The sequence below is a fragment of the Pelecanus crispus genome, chromosome Z (assembly GCF_030463565.1).
Source record: "Pelecanus crispus isolate bPelCri1 chromosome Z, bPelCri1.pri, whole genome shotgun sequence".
NCBI classification, from domain to species: domain Eukaryota; kingdom Metazoa; phylum Chordata; class Aves; order Pelecaniformes; family Pelecanidae; genus Pelecanus; species Pelecanus crispus.
This window is the reverse complement of record NC_134676.1, coordinates 50,082,278-50,102,302: the sequence shown is the minus strand read 5'-3', so window position 1 is coordinate 50,102,302 and position 20,025 is coordinate 50,082,278. Positions and strand designations below refer to the sequence as shown.

General features: G+C 42.9%; 1 protein-coding gene across 1 annotated transcript; it reads left to right on the top strand.

Annotated features, from left to right (window-relative positions):
- Window positions 1-578: 578 nt before the first annotated feature.
- On the top strand, window positions 579-15,423 carry NFIL3 (nuclear factor, interleukin 3 regulated). Its single transcript, XM_075726274.1, has 2 exons — window positions 579-603; window positions 11,451-15,423. The coding sequence occupies exon 2, from the start codon at window positions 11,640-11,642 to the stop codon at window positions 13,014-13,016; it is 1,377 nt and encodes a 458-aa protein (XP_075582389.1). The 5' UTR covers window positions 579-603; window positions 11,451-11,639; the 3' UTR covers window positions 13,017-15,423.
- Window positions 15,424-20,025: the final 4,602 nt, after the last annotated feature.

Genomic DNA, 20,025 nt, shown 5'->3' with positions numbered 1-20,025 from the left:
GTTGCCGCCGTTGCCGCCGTTGCCGCCGGGGCGCGGTGCCGCGCGGCGCTGCGCCCCTGCGGAGCCTGCGCGGGGCGAGCGCCCCCCTGCGCGCGCTGCCGCGGGGCGCCGCGGCGGTTACGTAAGCGCCGGCGCCCCCCGCGCCGCTCCCCCCGCCCCCCCCCACCCCACCCCCCCCGCGCCGCCCCCCCCGCCCCGCCGGCGGTTATGCAATCGCCAGCACACAGACCTACTGTACCACACACCGCCCCGCGCCCCGCCCCGCCCCGCCCCCGGCCGCTCCCATTGGCCGTCCTCCGGCAGCGCCCGGCGCCGATTGGGGCGGCGTCGCCGCCAGTCACGGCGCGGCGCGGCTGGCATGCGGGCTATGAGCCCCGCGCCGCGCAGCCCTGACCTACTAACACACATCCCTCCGCGCCGCCGCCGCCGCCGCACGCTCCCGCCCGGCCGCTCCGCTGCTGCCCGCACAGCACAGCGCGGCACCGCACCGCACCATCACACCACCGCCCGCCTGGCCTCGCCTCGCCTCGCCGCGCCTCGCCTCGCCCGCGGCCCGTAGCGGGGCGGGGCGGGGGATGCTCGGCGCCCCGCGGTGCGCTGCAGGTAGGCAGGCGCACGGGTGTAAAGCGAGGGCGCCCGCCCGGGCTGCGGCGCCCGCCCCGCTTCGCTTCGCCTCGCCTCGGCTGGCGGCGGCTCTTACATAAGGCGAGCCCAGCCGGCTCCGGCCGCCGCCGGGCGGGGAGGGGTCCGCCGAGCGGGCCGGCTCTGCGCGCTGGCGGGCGGCTCGGCGGAGGGGTGGCGGCGCGGGGGGCAGCCCGGGCGATGCCCGCCGAAGGCTTTCCCTGCCGGGGGGGTGTGGTGCGGCGTGCGCTCGTTCCCGGCGTGCCGCGCTACCCCCGGCTTCTCCCCCACAGCGAGCCCGGGGCAGCGCCGCCGGAGCCCCTCTCCCGCGTTGCATAATGTGCCGGCGGGGAGCGGGCGGCCGGCGTGCGGGGCGGGGGGCTGGGTCCCGGGCGCCGGCCGCGCCTCGGCCCCGAAAGCGCCGGGAGTTGCGTGCCGCCGGGCTGCCGGACCCCCCCCCCCCCCCGCTTTCGGGCGGCGCTGGGGGATGTTGCCCGCGGGCATGCGGGAGTAATGGCAGCGGCCCGGCCCCTCTCCCCGCGCCGTGCGGGGCTGCGCTTGCCTCGGCCCTCTTCGTCACTTTTGTCGCTGTTTTTCAGGCGCTGCGGGACCGATCGCATAATAGTTCCTGGAAATGTTGCATTATGTAACCACAGAATTTGCTGGCAGCCGGGCTGGGAAGAGGGAGCTAATTATGCCATTTTATAATCTCGCTACAAAGAAACTAGGACAACCTCGCCCTGAGAAAAAGCCCCCCCAAGCCCGTAACTGTTACAGATTTTGTTAAAGTGCGTTTAATAAGGGAAGTAGACAACTGGGTAAGCGGGGAGGCGAGGCGCGCTCGCCGGCTGCCTGCCGGGTGCCTTAAAACGAGATTTGTGTCGGTCTATATTTAGCCCCATCGCATTTTAGCAATTGTGGCTTCATGTGCTATTTCTGGTCTTTTCTCCAGAGCTGTGCGTGTAGACGTTCGAGGCCATTTGCTCGGATTTTTTAACTCCACGCCTTCAGAGACGTTTTGATAAGGCTGTATTTTTAGGAAGGCATTTCGCCCAGACGCTGAGACATCGCTCCAGTACGGGCTTTCACTTGCCGTTTCTTTTTTTTTTTTTTTTTTTTTAAAAAAAAAAAAAAAAAGGAACGTCTAAATTAAGGGAGGAAGGCGTTTGGGAGATGTCAGCCGCGCCGGAGCAGAGAGCCGTCCCGCCCGCTCCCTGACGGCCGCGGCGGGCGGGGGGCCAGGTGCCGCCGGGCCCCGGGGGCAGCGGAGCCGGGCCCCGGGGGCAGCCGCCAGCACGGCAAGTAGGTCAGTGTGACAGACCCGGCGGGCAGCGGAGCCCGTACGGGGAGCCCGATCCGGCGCCCACTTTCCCCGGCTCGGGGCTTGCGCCGCGCCGGGGGTCGCCGCCTCCCCAGCGGCCGTTGGGAGCCGTTGGTGGCCGTTGGGGCGCGGCGGCCGCGCGGCGGCGGGCGAGCGAGGGCTGGGGGCGCTGGCGCTCCCCCTCAGCCCTTTGTTCTGGGCTGGGGCGGCGGCGGCGGGCGGGCGGGGGGGGGTGCGGCGGCGGCGGCGGGCTGATAGCACGGGGCCGTGCTGAGGGGGGAGCGGGCCGGGCGCCATGCGCCGCCGGTCACGTAGGGGGCCGCCGGGCCGAGCCTTTGTGGCGGGCGCGGTGCGGGGCCGAGCTGCGGGGAGGCGGCGGACGCCGCCTCCCCGCAGCTCGGCCCCGCACCGCGCTCCGCCGAGCGTCCCCACCCCTCAGCCCCTCTACCCCCTCGTCCCACCGTCGCCTGCGGGCAGGGAGCGCCAGACAAAGGCCCTCCCCACCCCCCCCCCTTCTGTCTCCCCACTTCGCGGGAGGGGTACGGCTGGCAGGTAGGCATGAGATAGCCCAGCATCCCCCATCTCCTCCCCCCCCCCCCCCAAAAGTCCCGCGACCCGAGTATTTTCGGCTTTCTCCTTACATAACAGACAACAAAAACAACAACAAAAAATGGCCATTGCCCAATTCTGTTATTTTGCCAAGTCACTTCGGCGTTGCGGCGGCAAAAGCCGTGGCTGGTCGTCCCATCCTCCCAGGTCAGCTTGTGCTCTGCCTTCGACGGGAGCATAGCTTGAAAGTTGCTGGTGATAACTTGTCTTTCGAGAAGAGGTGATTTTTGTGGGTGACTAAAACGGTCCTCTAAGTAGACGCAACCAACGTCACCATGCTTGTGACCAAAATCTCCAAACTGAGTACCCCCAGCCACTGTCTTTATGTTCAGTATACCTGCTGTAGGTAGTAGCAGCAAAGTATTTTAAAAATGTGATATTCTTGATAACATGCATAAACTTTTCTGTTACTTGATTGTTGGGGTCAAGTACAGCTTTGATCCTGAAGCTGTCTTGGAGTTACTGTTGTGTTAAAAACAACCCCCCTTTTTTTTTCCTTGTCCTTGTAACTTCAATGATTGCACTCAGTTTCATTGCATTCACTCCTGTGTATGTAACCTACTTTGAGTCATCTTTGCCCTCCTCAGTAATTCAATCCAGAGCCTCATTTAAAATATTGCTATGTGCATCACTTTTACGGTCCTTATTCAATCAAAGTGTTGACTTTGATGGGAACCTTGAATGAATAAGGATTCAGGTTTTGGCCCAAAGACCTGATTTAAGCCAACAAGTTCAAGGATTACCGAATAAAGATCCTTAATATCATTGGCACTAATAGTTATTGTTATAAAAGTTCTCATGTTACAGATTTCTTTGACTGTTGAAGTGCTAACAGTCTTTAGAATGATCTGCCTCTACTTTCTGGTTTTATTTACTTTATATTTTTAACTCCTCTTACTCTCCAAAGGACTCTTAACTAGCTTTTAAAATATCCAGCTTCCTGGATTTGACTTCAAAGCCTCAAGTTTCTGCTGTGGTGTGGGTTTTTTTGTTTTGTTTTGTTTTTTAAAGGAATTGATATGAAAGGTGTCAAAAAGCTTAGAGTCTTCCCATGAGCAATATGAACTTACATGACCTCCTCACAGCTTATCTCATCCTAAGAAGGAACGGTATTTGCTATGCTTTGGCCAGAATTTGTAGAACATACAGACATTCTTCCTATTGCAATAAAGTTGAAACAGAGTCTGTGAAAGATATCAGTACCAAGTTGCTTTTTTCAATCCTTTATCTTGAAGTCAAACTCATAAATAAAATAAACCTTTAGCTCATTTTAAATTGACTTATTTTAACAAATAGTTATGCAAACTGTCCTTATGCAACAGTTTTTTCCAGACAGCAATCTCGCTGCTGTTATAACATCACTATGATGCAATAATATGAACAATAAAATCCTCTGTTTGAGTCTTATTACACACTGTTAAGCAATGTATCTGACTCATCAGCTTAATTGACTCTTCTAGGTGACCTTGCCATGATCATTACAGCCAGTTATGAGATATAAATGTGCTTAGGATACGTAATAGAAAAAAAATGCAAATAGATGGCCAATTTCTGCAGTCCGTTCTGAAAGAAAATGATGGTTGATTTCTGTGTTACCGTATTTTACAGTGTTTGGGAAAAAAAAAATCTGACTTTTTTTTTTTTTTAAACCTAGGTTATATGTAACTGTCTAATACTGATGCTAAGCATGACTGTCAAAAATAAGGTTGTGTAAGCAAGGGCATAGCTGGACTTGACTCAAAATGTGACAGAAGCAATGTTCTTAAGAACTTGTATTAAAAGGTAGATCTGAAATGAATGATTATTAAGACTTCCTTAGATATCCTGGTTTTTTCCTAATTCACATGTTGAATTGATCCCTGTCCAAATTAGTGTACTATCAGTCTGAATCTGGTGACAGATACTACACAAATCTGTCGTCTATCAGAAAGAATGCCTTAAGACGGGGGGTGGGGTGGGGAGGTGTGTGTGTGTGTGGTTCCCTCTCTTGAGTTGCTCCATCTTGGTGTAATTTTCAGTCTGTCCTGAAGTATTTGAATAATTGACTAGCTTTTGCCACAGAGGTGGCTGCACACCAGTATAGGTGCCAGTGCTGCAAGACCTCCTCTTACGAGTGGGATGCAACCCGATAAAGAGAATGGTGCTCAGCATGGGTGGTGGTTTTCCTGCCTGGACCATCTCACAGAATCGGAGCTCTAAAGATTGCTATTTCTCTGTCCCATTTGCAGTTAGTGGTAGATACCAACATTTTACAGTTGGTGTTTGTCTTACATATTTGTACTTCAGTTGTTATATAACAAGATGCATGTTTAGAGCATCAGCTGGGATTAATTGACATAATTCTGCTGCCTTTAAATAGTGCTATGTAAATTTAGGTCAGCTGAAGGTCTGGTCCATGCTTGGCATTTTAAGAACACCGTTCAATAATAGAAAGCCATTTGTTTTTAGAATAATTAGCATTTGATTTTTTTTTTTAATGGTTCTTAACTAGGGGAAAGCTGAGATTGTATTTCCAGAACATTGTTACTATTAAGTTATAGCTTTTTGCCATCTAGTTTATCCTGCTGTCAAGTAGCTATTGAAATGAGGGGAAGCATACTGTCATAGTACTGTAACTTCAGTAACTGTTGTTTCTGCTGAGGTTTTATTAAAAATACTGGAAAGTGATGTGATATTTAAAATGGCACGATTTGTATACACATACTATATATATTATATATATGTAATTAAATATTTATGCAAGTTATATATACATTTCCTTTGCTTCTCAGTTTTACAGTTTTTCCTGGCACTTTGAGTAACATCCTTAGATTTTGTTCTGCCCTTCCCCCCCCACCCCCCGCCCCCCCCTTTAAATCAGAGCAATAAACAGCTTGTTTTGGGAAAAATTGAACAGATCTGAGAGAAACATACTGTCTTCCTAAGGAAATGGAAGAAAATATAGGTCAATTTTGCACCTATTAACCCTGACTGACCTTTTTGAGCAACAGCTACTTTTATCATATGTTTCATGCTCTCCAAATAATAATTTTATTTGCATAATTTGTGTAATTTACCTTTGGGAAGCAGGCTGTACTTTAATGAGTTAATTTGTAGTTATTAAGATAAACAGTAGCTTAAGTAATTTTCCTAACAATGAAAGCCTTTTGTAAAAAGTACATATGACATCAACTTTCTGGGTACAGCTTGGAGGTGGGTAATATGAAAGTGCAATAGTGTTCCAAGTTCCATGATGATCTTATTATTTTTTTTATACGTTTAATTGAAAAGTGTCATAATAAATGGTTTTTGATGTTACCAGTGGACTGTATTGTGTAGACAGCTCCCATTTTTTTTTCCCCTTCAATAAGATGATTGACATTTTAGCAAAAATGGGTCATCTTGTACAAAGCTATCATCATCAGTGTTCCACTGACCTAATTTCACGTTGATCCTGAAATCGTAAGCACTTAAGATGCCCGTGAAGCTGTAGGAAAAGGGAACCATGTTACAGGGTCAATAGTTCTGCATTGCTCCATGCTGTTGTAATGGGTTCATGGTCTCTGTGAGTGCAACTATATAATGGCAGTAAGTGGTGGCAACATTTGTATTGTAAATGCTTTTCCCCTTTGTGACTGGATAACCTGTCCATCATAGCACAAAATGCAGTCACCTAGTTTTTTTCCAGAAAGTTTGAACTTCATTTGCTCTTTCATTGCCTAGACCTTCTTGCCTGCAAATCTATCCTAGGGATAATATCACTCTTCCAGTGGAGCCAGCATTAAAGCTTTTCTTCAAGAGTAACATAATTTTACTAACGGTGCTAGATAAAAGGCAAGAAAAAGTATGCTGAAGGATTTCAGTGGAGGTTGGAATGGGGACACATCCTCTGCTGGAGAGGATTTCTGACTTACGATAGACCTGAAAGGTGCAGAATTTCATGATGTAACTTTTGTCTGTGAAAAGCAGTAGATGTACAGGGGCTCCAAAGCAGTGTTTAGGCAGGCCACGTATTCACCTAATCTTAAACTCAGCCTCCTGTCCTGCATGTGCTATGAGGATGATATTTTTTCTGTACTTCATAAAAGTCTTGAGACAGACAGCAACTGTTTTTAAAACACTTGAAGATGAAGTGCAAAACTATATTCTTCAGTTTTTAAAAGGCTGGAATGCACACTGGTCATTTTCGTATCTATGATCAGGTTCTGCACCAGCTCTTCTGCTATGTAGACAGATTTGCAAAATAGATAACCTGTGACAGGTTATAATAGCAGTAATATAATTAATGATACCTATGCAGGACATGGACACCAACAACTAAAAATACGCCACACATCAATATTTTATTGTTCTTCTGCAGTTTGCCATATAGTGGTGATGGTGACAGAGGCATGGTTCTTTTTTAAAACAAGAAGTTGTACCTAGCTGTTATCTTCTTCCATTTTTTAAGGACTGAGAGAGAAATCTTTTGGATGCATGGTGATACAAAAGTGAATTGTGTTTGAGCATCCAACTGCTAGAAATGGGATTTCATTTAGTTTCATAGAATCGCTATCAACTTGTCAGAACAATAGAATTAAACAATTAGTTATCTCATTCTAGGATATGTTTAAAAAGTTGCGCTTGGAGATAGCATGAACTGTTTTGCTAAATACAAACAATAATACATAGTTACTCTGTGGGGAAACATATGTACGTGGGGAGGCCCACGTGCATTCTCTAAATCAGAAATGACTTATGTAATTAAATTACACAGAAGAGAGAGAGGAAGGATTGTGGCCCTGTCCTTCAACCTTTTGAAACATTTCAATTATTACAGTGTGAATATGCAAATCCCTAGGATCAGATCCTTAATGTACTATTTTGACACAATCAGATCACTTAAGTATTTTTGAAGTCCATGGATAAATTAACTTTTCATGATTTCTGCATACATAATTCCTTGATTCAATAGCGCAAGTTCTATACAACAGTCTCATTAATACTTGGACCTGGGATTGTACCCTGCTTCTATTGAAGCCAATGGCAAAATTGCTGTGGGGGCAAGACTGGGTCTGTAATTAAGTTAATAGGGTCGAGTGTTATTACATTGTTGAACTGGCACTCAATGTCATTAACATCAACCAACCAAAAAAAAAAAATCTTTAACAGAGACTAATGTAAGGCAGTATTAAATGTTGGGTTTATAACACTTTATGAGGGAGTGATAAAGCAACTGAAAAATTAATCATAAGGGAAAACATTGGAATTTGAAATATAGTCAGAGGAATCATTACACTTCATTAATTTATGTGTAAATACTGATGTTTTCCAGTGGAATTATAAAATGCAAGTGAAGCGAAATGGCTGGTTTCATTGAAGGCATTTTGCCACTATCATCAGATGGAATTTAATTTGTTTACAGACTCAGCACTGAGCTGATCCACATGGAGAAGTATTAATAAACAAGGGCTTTGACTCCTGTTTGTAAAGAAGCAATTCCAGTTACCATGATAAAAGTGCTCAAGGAAGACGTGGAAAGAGCCAAAGATTTATTGTTGTTTTATTAGTTCACTAAAGCAATGGCATTAGAACTAATTACATAAATAGCAAACCAGTAAGACTATGCCAGTGGGCTACATGTCTGTCCTGGCAGCTTTACTGATGGACTCTGGCAGAGAGCAAGGTTGAATACTGCCTGCAAAAACATGGTCGTTTTGATGCATGCTTAATATTTGCTGTAGACTTGCATGCTACTTACATTCTGTCTATTTGTGCCAGGAGCAATGTGTGCGGGAGAGAGACTGGCCAAAATGGGAGTTATCAGTGCTACAGCGTGCAGATCGTACACTGAAATGGCCCAAACTGCAGAAGCCCCGTGGAACAAGGGACGTGAACTCTGCAGGCTGTTGGGTTGTCAAGTGTGGCTCAGTGCCAGTGTTAGGCTGCAGGAGATTATGTTTGGACATGCAGTTGGGTTTTTACTGATATGTAGATGGTCATACTGATGAACTATGCCATTAGTCTACATTCATTTAGGAAAAAAACCCACAAACCAACAACTTTTTGCTTATTATTATTATTAGTAGCAGCAGCATTAGTATTATTATCATTATTAGTATTTTTCCTAGATTGCAGTGTTGGACAAACACCAAAGTGGGATCACTTTGATCTGGAGACCATACAGATAGACCCAAAGTCATAGTTCTTATCCTGAAACAGTCCTGTTCAAGACTAAACATATTGCTTCTGTATCCTGTAGAAATGGAAGATTGGGATATGAGGGAAAAAAAGTTGTATTACATCTACGTAGGTATAGTTTCATTCTTCTAAAATATGCACAAATCCTATGTTTATAAGTACTTCCTTGCTGTTGCTACTGTTTCAAGTAAGTGTAGACATTCCAGGGTATATGACAGACAAACATACAGAAAGTAATGATGTATGTATATCAGTATCCCTTTTTAAGAGAATAAATATTTTTAATTGGGTTTGGGTGTAGCTCTCTAGTACTGTTAAATTCAGTAAGACCTGTGTATTGGTAAGGCCCTGATATTTCACAAAAGGTGTTTTGAACCTTTTTGACTTCAGCGAGAGTTGGCTGAGATGCGTACTAAGAGACAAGTGATGATATCATAGCTATTCAGTACATGTTATGTTGCTTCCTGCTGTGTGCCATAGAAGGTGGATGCATTTCCTCAGAAACACAGAAGTTGTTAATAATACTAGTGAATACAGTGATCATAGTATATCAAGACAATTATGGATCAATAGCTGTGCATTCCCAGTGCTACAGGAGAATGAAATAAAGTTCCCAGTATTTTTCTTCTTTTAATGTAAAGTCATGTTACAGAGACTGAATATTCTACAAATGCCACAAAAAATCAGGTGGCCTTGTCTTGTCTTTTTATTTTTATATTCTGTGTGTTCAACAACAATTTCTTTTGTCTTTGGTTGGTTTTTTTTTTTTTTTTAAGTATTGGGTTGCACTAGATTTAAAATGGTATGCATATGAATTAAACCATTGATTACATGTAGCAGTGAAATGGACAGAAAACCTGTGCAGCTTTTTCAGCAAATCAAATTATACTGAATGTTTGGACAAACTGATGTTGCTTTGTTGTGGGACTTATTTTTGTTTTTAAACCTGATCCAGCTCCTATTTAACTTGACAGAAAACTCCCTTTGGCTCCAGTTTGAATTTTGGATCAGGATCTAACTATGTAATTGCTTGTATATTAGAGATACATTTCTCCTTCACAAACATGGCAATTTGTGGTGCTGCTTTCACACTAAAAAGTTAGATGCTGTCTTTGGTGTGGCTGGCTTCTAACTCTATTTTCCATTAAGGCTGTATTATCGAAGACAAATAGTTACATGTCAGTAATTAACCACGGATTTTAGGAAATTCTACTTAGCTGTTCTATTAAATGTGTTAATTTTTCATGACAGAAGAGTTGGCATGGTTTGATGGAACAGAACCCAGCTTGAAACCTGAGTCTTTATGACCCTGCTTAATTGTTATTACATCACTCACTCCTCTTTGCCTTCTGGAAGAGACAAGAGAAACTGCCAGAATACAATTCATTAATTCTTTTATAACTTTCCCAACTGATAATATTAAAATTAGTTTCATTAGTCATTGTAAAAACATTCCCAATAAATAGTGACATTAATCTGAAGTGGCAGGGTTGGGGGGGGGTTGTCTTTTTTTTTTTTTTTTTTTTTTTTGTTGTTGTTGTTGTACAGGCAAGAATCATTGCTGACTCAATAGTCAGTTCTGTAAAAGCACTTGGCACACTACGTTTATGTTACCAGGAACATGACTGACTGTGGAAAATGAGATATTGAGAAGCTATATCTCAGATCACGGCCAAATGACCTTATAAAAATAAAGTATTTTTGCATTAAGAGGAACTAAATAAAACAAAGGCCAATTTAAATGCTAAGTTCAAATTTAATCATTAAAATGCCTGAAGTTAAGGTTAAGCTAGTTTTCCTTTGTTAGTGGTAAGACTTTTAGATCTAAACTTCCACTTCAATGCAAACACTGTTTTCTAAAGTTGCGTATGCCTCAATGGTATTAAACTTTGATGTAGTAAGACTATTTTCAAATGCAAATTATTAATTACATTTTATTTCTCTAATGTATTCTTCAATACGGATTTTAAAGTTTTCTTTGTAAAAGACAAGGAAAAAGAAATAGTGATACATTTTTTTTCCTTGTCAATATTTTTTTAATAGTTAGGTATTTGCCCAAACTGTGTATGCTCATTTACTAGCTTGAATTGATATGATTGATCAAAAAGGCATTTTAAAATTCCAAGTGTGTGTGTGTATAAATGTTTGTATATAGAGATATATATGTGTATATTTTTTTTAATAGGATGCAAAACCAATAATTAAATCTTTAATAGCTTTAATGGATAGTGGTGTTATTTTAAGACAATAGAAAGCACTCCAGCTTCTCTAAATCAGCTTATGTTATTTTTAATCCATGAAGGACCCAAATATATAGCATTTCTAAGTTGCACACCACAGCTGTTTTCAGAAGAGATGCTTTAATGTGGAAGAACAAGATACTTTCCAGTGCTGCTGATCAACATGCTTAGTGTCCTGCAGTGTTAAGTGTTGGAGGTTTAGGCTGGTCAGTGATATCATGGAAAGTTCTGTGTTCTGTGACAACATTACTGTAGGATCAAAACTCAAATATTTTTTTTAATTGTTTTTTCCTTGGATCATATTGCATTTGTTTTGGAAGCAAATCTGCTACCTAGGTATCATAAAGCTTAGAATATCACTTGTTTCAGTATTGAACTATCTTCATATTACAGCAGGTTTAATGAACCAAATGCTAGTCTAAGCTTTTTATCAAAAGCTACTGTTGCATGTCCTGAGCCAGCAATTCCTAAATAGTAATCAAATTCTCTATTTATTTCAGGTTTTTAAGAGGATTCCCATTGCCTCTGCCAAGAAAGTTGGTTCTAGACACTTCTGTCTGAGAAGATGAAAGAAGAGGAAGAATGTGCGTGGATTTAAAATTACTGTATTTATCAAGTTGTGGAGTGAGACGTACTGGGGAAATAGCTTGCTCTGTTGCTCACTGTAGATCTACTACAAATTGTTTCTGATGCAGCTGAGAAAAATGCAGACCCTTAAAAAGGAACACGGACCTGTTGACACAAGTAGCAATGTGGACAAAATCATGGTACTTAAGTCTACTTTAGCAGAAGTGTCTGAAGAGTTGTCTACAAATGAAGATATACTACTTACTGAAGCAAGTAGTGGAAAAAGCAAATCTTCAGCTTGCCGGAGAAAGCGAGAATTCATTCCAGATGAAAAGAAAGATGCTATGTATTGGGAGAAAAGGCGGAAAAATAATGAAGCTGCCAAAAGATCTCGTGAAAAACGACGACTAAATGACCTTGTCTTAGAGAACAAACTAATTGCACTGGGAGAGGAGAATGCCACTTTGAAGGCGGAGCTGCTTTCATTGAAGCTAAAGTTTGGTTTAATCAGTTCTGCAGCCTATGCCCAAGAGATACAGAAGCTCAGTAGCTCAACAACTGTGTACTTCCAAGACTATCAGAACTCCAAATCAAATATTAACTCATTTGTAGATGAACATGAACCATCTATGGTTGGTAGCAGTTGTATTTCTGTCATTAAACATTCTCCACAAAGCTCAATGTCCGATGTGTCTGAAATATCATCCGTAGAGCATACTCAACCAAGTCGTATACAAAGCAACTGCAGAAGTCCCGAAAATAAGTTCCAGATTATAAAACAGGAGCCCATGGAATTAGAGAGGGAGCCAAGAGATGACAGAGGTTCATATAAAGCATCCATATATCCAAACTACATGGGAGCTGCCTTTAACGTGTATTCACATTCTCCTCCTCTCTTGCAAGTTAATAGGTCCTCCAGTAATTCCCCCAGAACGTCAGAAACTGATGATGGTGTAGTTGGAAAGTCATCTGATGGAGAAGATGAACAGCAGGTTCCTAAGGGTCCAATCCATTCCCCAGTTGAACATAAAAATGTTCATGCAACAGTTAAAGTTCCAGAAGTGAATTCTTCAGCTTTGCCTCACAAGCTTCGAATTAAAGCCAAAGCCATGCAAGTTAAAGTGGAAGCAATGGATAATGACTATGACGCAACACAGAAATTATCATCACCCATTGACATGTCCTCAAAAAGGCATTTTGAGCTTGAAAAACATGGTGCACAAAACTTGGTGCATTCTTCTCACACTCCTTTCTCGGTTCAAGTGACCAACATCCAAGACTGGTCACTTAAACCAGAACTCTGGCATCAGAAGGAACTCAATGTAAAAATTCAGAGTGGTTGCAAAACTGGAGTTGTTGAAATAAAAGACAATATCTACAATGTCTCTGAGTCAGAGAACCTGTATTTGAAGCAGGGCATAGCAAACTTATCTGCAGAGGTTGCTTCACTCAAAAGACTTATAACTACACAACAAATCTCTGCATCAGACTCTGGTTAAGTTACTACTGAACAAAGGCTTATTGTTTTAAAGGATGTCATTTGCAGTAGATCAATATGTTTTGTATTATGCTGAATTTTCACTGGACTTGTGATGTCATTTCACTGTAATGTTCACATAATGTCTGATTGGTGTCTTTTTGTGCACAAATTATTATGAAGACTAGGTTGTGTTATGATCACTATGCCTTGTGTATAGTCAAGTAGCCTGTACAAAGGCTGTATATAGTGAACTTTATTTTCTTTTTGTTCTTCTACTCTAAAGAGTGCAAGTTACCAGTTACAATAAAATATTGGTGACAAACACAGAACATCTACTCCAGTTCAGTTGATTTTATGAACTTGTAAATAAGTTGTTAATTAAAAACTGGCTTTTTCTTACACTGTGCTCAACTTCACTTACGTGTTTGGTTTTTACAGCCTAACAACCAAATTACAATTTACAACATGTGTTATCCTTCTGGCCACCTTTTTCCTTAACACATTTTTTTAGAAGAGAATAGAAATAAAGTGAGTATTTATAAATGAAACAGTACCAATTTATAGCCTTAGCCTTCTTTAACTTATTTCTTAGTCGAAGTTAACCAAAAACCACGCAAATTCTAACCCAGAAACTAATATCAACAACCTTTTTTTTCCTCCTTCTATCTCAATGAGACAGTAATGAGTTTTCTGAATAGTTTATTGTGACAAACCATTTTTTTTCAATATTATAGCTTGGTGTTTTAGATGAAATTAGTTAAGTTGGATTTGTGCATCTGCAAAGTTGTCGGAGCCTTGCAGTGACAGAATTGGATAACACCATCTTTGTCAAGGGGTGGCTTGCGTGCGCAAGGGGGCCAGGCATGGAAAGAGGTATGCACAAAGGCTGCCTGAAAGAGTCTGTCCCTCTTGCGTACCATGGCTCTTTCCACGACAGACCGTGGGCCACCTGCAGATGAAGGATAAGGCTACTGGATCTGTAAACTCTGAGCTCAACTAGGCAAGTATCTATGTAAGGGGCAGGCAATAGTAGTAGCAGAGTTGGATGAGATCATCTGCTATTTTAGTTCCCAGTGTGGGACGTAACGCAATTGCAAATATGAAGCAAGTCTTGCCACCAATTTGGCCTTGGTTGCAACGGCTTAGTTAACTGAACTGGAATATACCCTGGCTCACTACAGGGCACTTTGCAAGAACTTCTTAAACGTAAGATGGAGACTATGTAAGGAACTGCACAGTCCTGATACTACTAGCCCCTTACAATTTATGCAGATGATAAGTTCTTCACTTGATGACTGGACAGGGCTGCGGTGCTCTTTGTCTTTGAGAAGGGCCATTAAACCATGGAGACTAGAACTGTGTCACTTATCCTTGGTTTGGCTTACCAAAGTCTTTCATTTTAAAATTAAAAATAATTTATAAATACAGTGGAGACTTGGCAGAGGTTCTTTTCATGATGCTTTCCCCTTCTTTTAACGTACTAATAAATCAGACTAACAAATAAGCTTTTTCTGAAAAGGCTTTTTATTAATTGCCATAATGTATAATGAATGGAACCTTTTCATAGGCTTATAATACTAATTAAGAAAACAATATGTAGGTATTGTTTTTTAAATTCATACTTGACTTGAGTGAGAGGAAGTTTGTCAGTTTTTTGGGGATATGAAGAGGAGTCTGCGTCACTCCTGACAGCTCTGAAGCTTGGTCCAGCAGTCAAGGCAATGGCAAAACTCCCTGATGTCAGCAAGGCCAGGATTTGATTCTGTACCTTTTCAGGAGCTGATGATTCACAGTCATGTTCTGGGAGGACCTTGGCACAGAAATCACTGGTACTTTCTGAGCTTTTTTGAGCCTTCTAACTGCTGTGCTGTATTTGTGGCATTCAGAGTTAATAAACTGTTATTCTTTTTTCATGCCTTAATAATACAATAGACCCCATAGCTGGGCTCTGTATGTATTTGGTAATTAATATAGATGACATTTCAATGTTACTGAAAATAAGCTCAGGATTCTTGCATGAAATGTAAAAATTTGCATTGAATGATGGGGATATGAGACATGAGGCAGTGATTGCTACTGTCTCTTTGCTTGCTAAGTATCTTCTGTAAGCAACAATAAAATTCTTTAAATATTTTGCATATTATTTATCACATGTAATGTGTTCGAGGAGAGGACTTAAAACTCTCAGTGTTGCCATCTGTGTAAGCCTAGATCTATTGGGTTTTTTTCCACTTCTTGTTACAATTGTTTGTCATAATGGAAGAATGTTGTCCTCTTTCTAGCTCATTATATATTTTGTGTATCTGTTTTGTGCAATTAATACTTAACAGTAATGATGTAGTTAATTTGTTGAAGGATGTCATTGCAAGAAAGTTATAGCATGGAGCTTAGGAGCACAATCAGATGTTATTTATACTCCCTTTATACCTTAGTGTTATGCTTCATTTGAAGAAAGAAATAAATAATTTGTCTTTTGTTCAAAACCAGATCTAATTACAACATGATTTTCTGTTACGTTCATCGTCCTAGCCCAACACAGAGCTGCAGCTGATGACAAACCTTCCTGTGCTGAAGTTACTATTTCTGCAGCTAGTATTTGGAGTGCCTTCCACAGCCGTTGTAAAGCTGCACAATGCAGGAGTGTGGGTGGTGCACGCAAAGCCCCCTTCTTGGCTACAGTTGCAAATTGGCCAGACGAAACTCTCAGCTGCTCTGCTGCAGCAGGTGTGGTGTAGATGGCCTCCTCACCCAGAGACCCTCACCCTTTTGACCCATCTTTCTTTAGCCTGCTTTCCTTCAGGACATGCTACCGGGAAAGACAGAGAGTCACGCTGACTGGCAGGAGGGAGGGAACATGGTGGGACTCTGCTCCCTGGCTACAACTCTCAGCCGGTACGTGGTGACACACCTGTGTGACCGGAGGAGCTGGGGAATTGGATAGCTGTGCCCTTCTAGGCTGCCTTCCCCATACGGCAGGAAACAGAATCCGCCTCCGTGAAAAGAACATCTTTGGCTGGTCTACCAGCCTCTCCATGGGAGATCGGGAGGTTGGCCTGAGCGCAAAATGGCCTTTACATAAATGGAGATAAACTGGTATTAAATTATAAAAACTCTTGTAAGCTCAGTGATTAACTGACAAAACAGAACATGCTGAAAGTGGAATCTTTCTTGTGTGAAGAAGCATGAATGACTACAAAGTAACTGAAAAATTACTGTAGAGTGTGCCTTCAAATGGCAGTGTTAAGGAAGACCACATACAGAAACTGGGAACTCCAGAGACTTATCAATACAAATTGTAATTTTTCATGGGAACACATGAATTACCATGCTAGATTAGTTTGGCTAGTCCTGAACTTTGCCTGTGATAATCATTAGTATGAAGGTCTTCATGGAAAGTTTTAGGAAAAGTCCATGGCAAATAACTGTTGATTAGCAAGGTAAGTTTTTTGCTAGTGACATCAGCTGGTGGCTAATCAACACGGTGAAGTGTGGGTATCAGGGCCTCTGTTAAATCTGTCTAACTTAATTATGTATAAACACAGTAATATACCCTCATGTTCTATCAACACCTATATTTTAGTAGGTACAAAGATTGAATGTGGATATGCCCATACATATACTGAGCCCATACATTATGCTTTTCTGAATCCCCTCAACTTTCTGCCTTCAGTAAAAATTCCGTGGGATATGTTTAAATTTGATTAATATTCTGTATAGCCAAATAGCCCCTTGTTCCTGAATAGGAGACAGGTAACTGGCAATTCCTGGTCAATATTCCCTTATTATTTTGGATGTTTTCATTACAGCCCTTATGTCCATGTGAGCAGTTTATGAGAATAACACCGCTTATTTTTTGTAGAACTTAACAGAAGTGTAAAATTGCACCATAAACACATTTCTGAAGTTTTATTAAAATATGGACTTCTAAAAATCTTTTCTACTTGCTAGTACATAAATATACTGTTGAAAATTGGCAGTGTACAATGAATTTAGCAAAAAACTCACAGATAATCCAATTAATATGGCCTTTATTAACAACATATTGTTTTAAAAATACTTTTACAGTTTATTGCACAATACGAGCTTGGTAACTACAAGAATACAACAAAAAAATTTTTGGTATTTATTGCATAAGAATGAGTAGCACATACTGTTCCGCTACAGTGCCAAATTAAAAGTTAAAAATACCAGGCCAAATCCAAGGCTTTTAACTCAGTGTTAGATTCTACTTACCTTAATGAAGCAGACTTGTTTATGCGCGCAACAAGGGACTTACTCAAGATGAGCAGCATTACCAAGACATAATCTTTACAGATCACTCATGGCATAGACTCCTACCGATTTTCCTGTCTCTAAGGCTAACTGCCTTGTGACACAACGTTGATATATGTCACTTCATTCGTATCACTGGAGTTATAGGGAACTTGCTCAAGTATGAGAAAGAAGGCAGCCAGATATTCAACTACTATTTATTCAATGACAGCTCTGAAAGGGCTCAATGAATTATGAGCAAAAGCTCAGAGTAGAGGTGTAGTGTTTATTTGCTTGAAAGAGAAAGCATCAGAAGACATTCAGTTTTAGGACTTCAAAAAATAGCAGGAATGCATCTATGCTTTTTATGGTTTGACCAGCTATTACCTGTGTGTCAATCCAAATGGCGTGACCAGAGTTATGGTAATTCCTCCTCCTTAAACACTATGGAGCTCCACATGATTACAAACAGAAGTGCTCAGGAGTACCAAATGCAGGGCCCACACAACTCTGCCATGATTTTACGTGGGTTTTAATCTCCTGCACACAAACATCCTTCCTGCTTGTACTGCATCTGAAAGAGATCTGATCTGAGCAAGCCTGCATCAGTCCAAACGTTCTTGGAAAGATAAATGGCCACCTAATACTATCAACATTCAGATAACATGGTCAATTTTTCTTCCACTATCCTTTGTTCCCCCTACAAATGGGTGCACAACTTAAAATGTCATGCAGTTGTCACACTTTTCCATGCTATTCAGATTCTTGGATGTGCAAATGCCTGAACGGCCATCTAAGTTAATAACTCATATATGTAAAAAGATCTGTCTACCCTGCCATCAGTATGTGCCAGAGTTGGCATGCATTATGTCTACATTTCAGACCCTGATACAAAACATGCTTCTTTCTAAACAGTTTGGACCTCTAAATATTCTCTTAAGTTTTGTATATAATTATATTGAGGACATATTGCATTGATTTCCATGGGATTTGCGTTATGCAGCCCTGAAAGCCAGGATATTAATGGTCTGTATAACAATCAGAAAATACCAAAGCATAATACTATATCATATAAAATAGCTGAAAAAACGGTTAAATGCAATGAGAGCTATTGTAGCAGAACAGAGTGTTCCCTTCATTGGGCCTTGTTCCCTTTAAGGATTTAGAAATACTAGAGGGAGTTTAGAGGAGAACAAAAGTGAAATAATAAACTCGCAGGGGCTGATCCATGAATTGGAAATACACATTAAACTGTAAGTCCACACTATACACATCAATAGCCAACATATGTGCACAAAGTATTTAGTTCCCATCCTCAAAAAAAGTCTTGGTGACACGTGTTTTTAAAAGCCTGGTAGTTTAAAATGTGAACAAGCAAATGTCAAAAATATTTATGTAAGCAAAACTGTATTGGACAAGAGACAATAACAGTTTGACAACATACATAGCCTATAAATATTGTATGGAAGTGGAAGGAATTGTTTATATTTTCTCATTTTCTGTAAGAATAATGAGATTACTTTAAAAAAAGATTTTTAGCTTCTTTCATCAGATAATGTTTATGGCATTGAAAACTACAAACCTTGGAGAAAGGCAAGCAGTGCTGATTTGACGGTTTTGAAAGGTAGTCAAATAGAACAGTTCCAGTTGGCAGGGACCTCGAGCGATTGTCCAGTCCAAGTGGCTGATGGCTCCAGGGCTGACCAAAAGTTAAAGCCGGTTGCGAAGGGCATTGCCCAAATGCCTCCTTGTAAGGCCCTGACAGGCATGGGGCATTGACCACCTCTCTAGGAAGCCTGTTCCAGCGTCTGACCACCCTCTCGGTAAAGAAATGGTTTCTAATGCCCAGTCTAAACCTCCCCTGACACAGCTTTGAACCATTCTAATGTGTTGCTGGATCCCAGGGAGAAGAGATCAGCACCCCCCTCTGCACTTCCCTTCCTCAGGAAGCTGTAGAGAGCGATGAGGTCACTCAATCAGGCTCCTTGTCTCCAAACTAGACAAGCCCAGTGTCCTCAGCCGCTTGGCATCCATCTGCCAAAGTTGGGTCCTTTCCAAGCAGAGGAGAAGAAATGCCAGTGCCCAGGCTGGATGTGGAAGAGCGGGAAGAAAGCCTGTGCTCGAGGGCACGGTGTCACGTCTCCCTGGCTGCTTCCCAGGCGGGCAGCCCGCCGCATGTGCTGGTGCCTGGGCTTGTCCCTCCCCAGGTGCCGGACTTTGCGCTTGCCCTTGCTGAACTTCCCGGGGCTCCTGCCCTGGCAGGGTACGACCCCAGGCTGATGCAGAGAGCAGCAGCAACTGGTGACTCCGCGCAGGAGGAGGGATTTGGGTGCAAGGCTGCAGCCAGCAGTGCGGGCTGGTAGGAGAGCAGAGCGCGGGACGTGGGGGCAGAGGGTGCGGTGGGGAGGAGGCCAGGGCTGGGCTGATGAGCGGTGGGGCACGGGCTGGCCCTGGAGACCCCCGGCTGGGAACATCTGCCCCGGGACCAGCTGCAGAGATGCAGGCGCGGAGCTGGGCAGCACTTGCCTTTGGGGGAACAAGAAAATAGTGCCTGGTACGTGCAGAAGGACCCCTCAGCGTTAAGCTCCCACCCCTCCTGGCAAAAAAGCCCAAAAGGGCGAGGATAGACACGCCACCTGTGCCGTTAGTAACACTGAGACGCTTTCTGTAGTTTTTATGCATTTCTTTTATTTGGAGAATAAAGGGCTGGGAGCCCTTGAGGGCTGGCGCATGCCCCAGCTGATGGCCCCGTGCTGGTTTGGGCATGCCCCGAGGCA